The sequence below is a fragment of the Chaetura pelagica genome, unplaced genomic scaffold, assembly GCF_000747805.2.
Source record: "Chaetura pelagica isolate M959 unplaced genomic scaffold, ChaPel_1.0 scaffold394, whole genome shotgun sequence".
Lineage (NCBI taxonomy): Eukaryota > Metazoa > Chordata > Aves > Apodiformes > Apodidae > Chaetura > Chaetura pelagica.
In genome coordinates this window covers 1,078,182-1,082,663 of record NW_009952966.1, presented here as the reverse complement: position 1 = coordinate 1,082,663, position 4,482 = coordinate 1,078,182, and the positions used below count along the sequence as shown (strand labels likewise).

Genomic DNA, 4,482 nt, shown 5'->3' with positions numbered 1-4,482 from the left:
TGGTTTGTTCTTTGTGGCTGCAAAAGCCCAAACCCAAATGCTCATTAGTTTGCCTCACTTTAGAAAGCACCCGAGTATGGAAGCACAGGTGTTCAGGTCATGAATGCTGGAGCTGGTTTCCCAAACTGATGAGGTGTTAAACCAGTATAACTGTATTTAAGCAGTTTATAAAGCAGCTCTGGAGGGAGTTTTCAGGTGGAGCTTTCTGGGGAGCCCGTGCCAGCAGGTTCATTTTTCACATGGTCCTTTTTGTTTTCTTCTTTGTCCTCACTCTTTGGCATAACCCTGAGCAAGAATCCAACACTACCAACATTGAGCAGAGAGGCCAGCTTGGACAGTCACCCCAAACCAGGATGGGTGGGCAACGTGTTGTGTGTTGCTGCAGGGAATCAAAAATTTAAACCTTAAAAAAACCTTAAAAAAAACCCTAAACAAAGATAAACCTTAAACAAAGCTGCCCGGGCGAGAGCGGCTCAGCCACTTTCTGCAGCCTGGTTCTTGCTCAGGGTTGTTGCCCACGAGTGAGCAGAAGCTGAACCAGCAGAACTCCAAGCACAGAGAAACCCATCTTGATTTTTTGTTCTTGCCTTCTCCCTGGCTCCAGGCTTGAACGAGGAGCTGGTGCAGCTGCTGCTCATCCGGGACGAGCTGCACACGGAGCAGGATGCCATGCTGGTGGACATCGAGGACCTGACCAGGTGAGGGAGGCTCCGTGGGGTATTTCTCCCTCCTCACATGTCCCATCTCCCCATCAGCAGCACGTAGGGCTTTTCTTTGAGCAGAATTTCAGTACTGAAGCTTTTGCCATCCAGGGTAAGGGCTGAGCAGAGCACTGCTCTCTCCTCTAAAATAAGAAACCAAGGCGCTCGGGTTCTGGGAACTCTTGGGGAGCTTTCCAGAGCTCCCCACATGCAGGTGTTGGTGCCCTGCTCTTGAGCTGCTGTTCCCAAAGCCTGAAAAAAAGCCTGGGAAGGATGTCCCAGGACCCAATCTGCTTCCATCATCAGGAGAACTTGACTGACAGGAGGAATTTTGAGTCTCTTAAATATTAATGGTGTTGAGCAGCCGATAGAGCAGAAGGCCTTGCAGAGTACAGGTGGGTTTCCTGAAGGGCTCCACCTCCTGGACATCAAGGCTTAAGAGGCATTTTCCTTTGGCATAACAAGCCATGTGCTGCAGAAACATTTAGAGGCATTGACATCTTTGCAGAAAAGAAGCTGGAAGAGGTGATTCTGGTTGTTGTCAGCACAGGGGGCCTGTGGTTTCAGAGCAGAAGCATGAAGCTTGCAAATAACAGGGCCTGCCTTTGTTTCTGGTTTAAAACACGGTGGTGCTGCATGGCAGCTGGTTCAGGTTGGATGGAGCTCTGCCTGGAGAAGCTTTTCACCAGCTGGGGTGGCTGTGAGGGATTTGGGGAGCAGTTCTGATGCTGCTCACAGGGACAGGCAGGCAGGTTGTCACTTCTGAGTCTTGTGAGACACAGTCACTGCTTCTGAAGAGCAAGTGAGCATAGAATCATCACATCCCAGACTGGTTTGGGTTGGAAGGGACTTTAAGATCATCTCTTTCCAAATCCCCTGCACGGGCAGGGACACCTGCCACTAGACCAGGTTCCTCAAAGCCCCATCCAGCCTGGCCTTGAAGACTTCCAGGGAGGGGAAGGGGCACCCATAACTTACCTGGGCAACCTGCTCCACTGTCTCACCACTCTCAAAGTAAATAATTTCTTCTTAATATAAAACCTAAATCTCCCCTCTTCCAGTTTTAAACCATTTGCTTCCTAGAATGTCAGTTTAGTGACTGGAATGTATTTGGAAGCTGGGCAGGGTGTTGGGAACTTTGGCATGTGCTGGGGGCACCGGCTCTTCCCATCCTGGCGTGGTTTGTGGGCGAACGTCTGGGGCTGCTGGCCCAGCCCTGCCTGGGGGTTTGGGTTCCCTCTTCCCTTCATCCTGGCCAGTAACACCACCTCTCCCCCCTTCCAGACACGCCGAGAGCCAGCAGAAGCACATGGCAGAGAAGATGCCAGCAAAATGAGCCCTGGAGCAGAGCTGGAGCAAGTCTTCATTTTGCTTCCGTGTGTGTCCATGCGCTGACGTCCCCGCTGGCCCAGGAGAACAAACCAGTGTTAGTCATTGACCATGTCTGAAGCTTTATGTCCAGTGATTGGCCTCTGCTTCTTAATTTATTTTAATTTTTTTACTCGTGCCACTAAATATCAGGCATTTTAATAATATTATTACAGAAAATGTACAGTACTGAAAACATTATAAATCGTGGGTGAGAAGAGAGGGCAGTTTAACTTTATTTTTGTTTGTTTAGAGATTTTCAGTTGGATGATATTTTACCATTGACTACTTTTTTATTCCTCACTGTAGTTTTCAGATAAAGAAACTGTACTTGACGGTGCTATACAAGTCAAACAAAAATACATGCCTGCCTCGTAGTGAAGTTGTAGCTTTCAGTAATATGTCTATTTTAATCAGTTCTCAACATTTTGTGAATGTTGACTACCTGACATTCATTTTTAGATGTGCTATTAACATTCGGTTGGAGCCAGAGAGTTACCTTGAAAGTTTTATGTATAAATATGTAAAATAAAAATGTAAAACATTGTTTCATATGAGAATGTCTTTTTGTTGCCTAGTGGTGGACTTTGGTGATGCACCAGGGCCACAGTCCTCAAACTAAAATGTGCAATTTCTAATTTGTCATCACCAGGAAGAGCCTTTTGGTTTTTTCCTTTGCCCATCACATGAACTGATGGAGAAAAAAAACAGGATTTTTTTGTGGAGATCTTTCTTTGTCAGTTCATGATGTGTGTATGACATGGACCTGAGAGATTCTTCTGTAACATTCACTGGGCCCTAAGATGGTGACTCCTGTTAGACTCAGCAGGCACCACCATAGGTGGGGGTTGGTTGGGTTTTTTTAATGTATTTTATTGTCTGGGATAAATATTTAAATGACTTAGCAGTGTCAGAAGTAAAAAATAATATGTTAAAAAAAATAATATGTAAAAAAAAAAATTAAAACAAAATCTCAGCAGCCTTTTAAATGTATTCTCTACAGTAACTACCCACCTTTGCCTTTGGGCTGTTGTCACCAGCTGGATGTGTCCTCTGTGTGTGCCCAAGGAGGGGAACACCCCAAGACAACTTGATGTGTCTCCATCCCATGGTTATTGGGGGTCCTGCAGGGGCAGCTGGACCCTCCCCTGCCCCAGCAGGCATTGTCCCTCACCCACCAGCTTTTTATAGTCCAGTTTTAGTCTTGGGGGGAGGACAAATCCCTCTTAGCAGAGGGGCTGGTAATGACACGTGCAGGGTGATTTCAGAAAGGCTTGAGCTGCCTACAGATTTCCTCCCCAGCTGAGGATGTTGCTCCACAGGGTTTCCCATGGACAATCCCTGTCACACAGCTCCAGGATGGGCCATGTCCTGTGTCCCTGCCAGACAGTGTCCCCAGGCAGGGACCAGTGCCTGCCCTGGGGGAGAGATTTGCAGAAAGATGCTGGGAGGGGTTAGGCTGGAGAACCCTCACCAGGGACAATGTCAACTCCCATTATGCTTTTTTCTATGCAGATAAAGAAATACATATTGGGGTGTTGATGTCCCTGTAGCCCATGGGTGGCTGGATGCTGATCCCTGCACGTGGGGAGACCTGCTGGGGTTGTATTTTTGCTCTGTAACTTAACCATGTTAGCAGTGCCTGGCCCTGCAGGTCCCTCCAGCAGCAGAGGTTAGTTGGGCAGCAGTCAGGAGGTGTCAGCTGCTGGGTTTAAATAAGTTCCCTGGATGGACCCTGCAACCTCCACAGTCACCCCAGCATCATCCCTGGCCTCTTCCCAGCTTGTGGGGCAGTGAATGAGCAGGCTGGCCAGGCTGGGGTGTTGTTCCCCTCAGAAGTGCCTTGACCTTGCTGACGAGAACTAGAGCAAGGTGGTTATTCTAGTTACTTACCCCTGGTTTCTTCATTCTTAGGGGGGTTAAAAAAAAATAAAAATCCAAGTATTTCTGGGTAACTGCATCTCCTTGGCTCTGTGTCCCCTGTCCCAAGGTGCTGTGCTGGTGTGTATGATGGCAATGCTCTGGATTTAACAGATTAAATGACATTTTTAAGAAGAGAAAGACACTGTGTGGTTTCTGAGCTGCTGCAGCAGCTGTGGCTATATGGATTTATTCTTTTCTTTTGGTCACCTATTTCTTGCTTCAAGTGTCCTTTATCCTAAACCATAAGTTCTCAGTTCCTCCTCCCCTTTTCCCCACCAAACACACACACCACCTCTTGCGAGATGCTGAACTTGGCAGGGTGTTCCTTCTGCACCCAGCCCACAGCTCACTGAGCACGAGAGGAAAAGTACCTCCCCAGGCTAGAAGTCACCAAAAATACCTGGTGCAGGCAGCAAAAACACCTTCCACCACACACACACGAGGTGACAGGGACGGGGTGTCCCATGAGCTCTCCCCATCTCCCAGCCTG

At 47.9% G+C, this 4,482-nt stretch overlaps 1 protein-coding gene across 1 annotated transcript in view; it reads left to right on the top strand.

Annotated features, from left to right (window-relative positions):
- The window catches only part of LOC104387040 (schwannomin-interacting protein 1), a 13,425-nt gene extending 11,043 nt beyond the window's left edge, over positions 1-2,382 (top strand). The window contains exon 7 of the mRNA XM_009995727.1: positions 1,986-2,382. Coding sequence (XP_009994029.1) covers positions 1,986-2,037 — 52 coding nt within the window. The 3' untranslated portion in view covers positions 2,038-2,382. The remainder of the gene's footprint in view (positions 1-1,985) is intronic.
- The last annotated feature ends 2,100 nt before the right edge of the window (positions 2,383-4,482 follow it).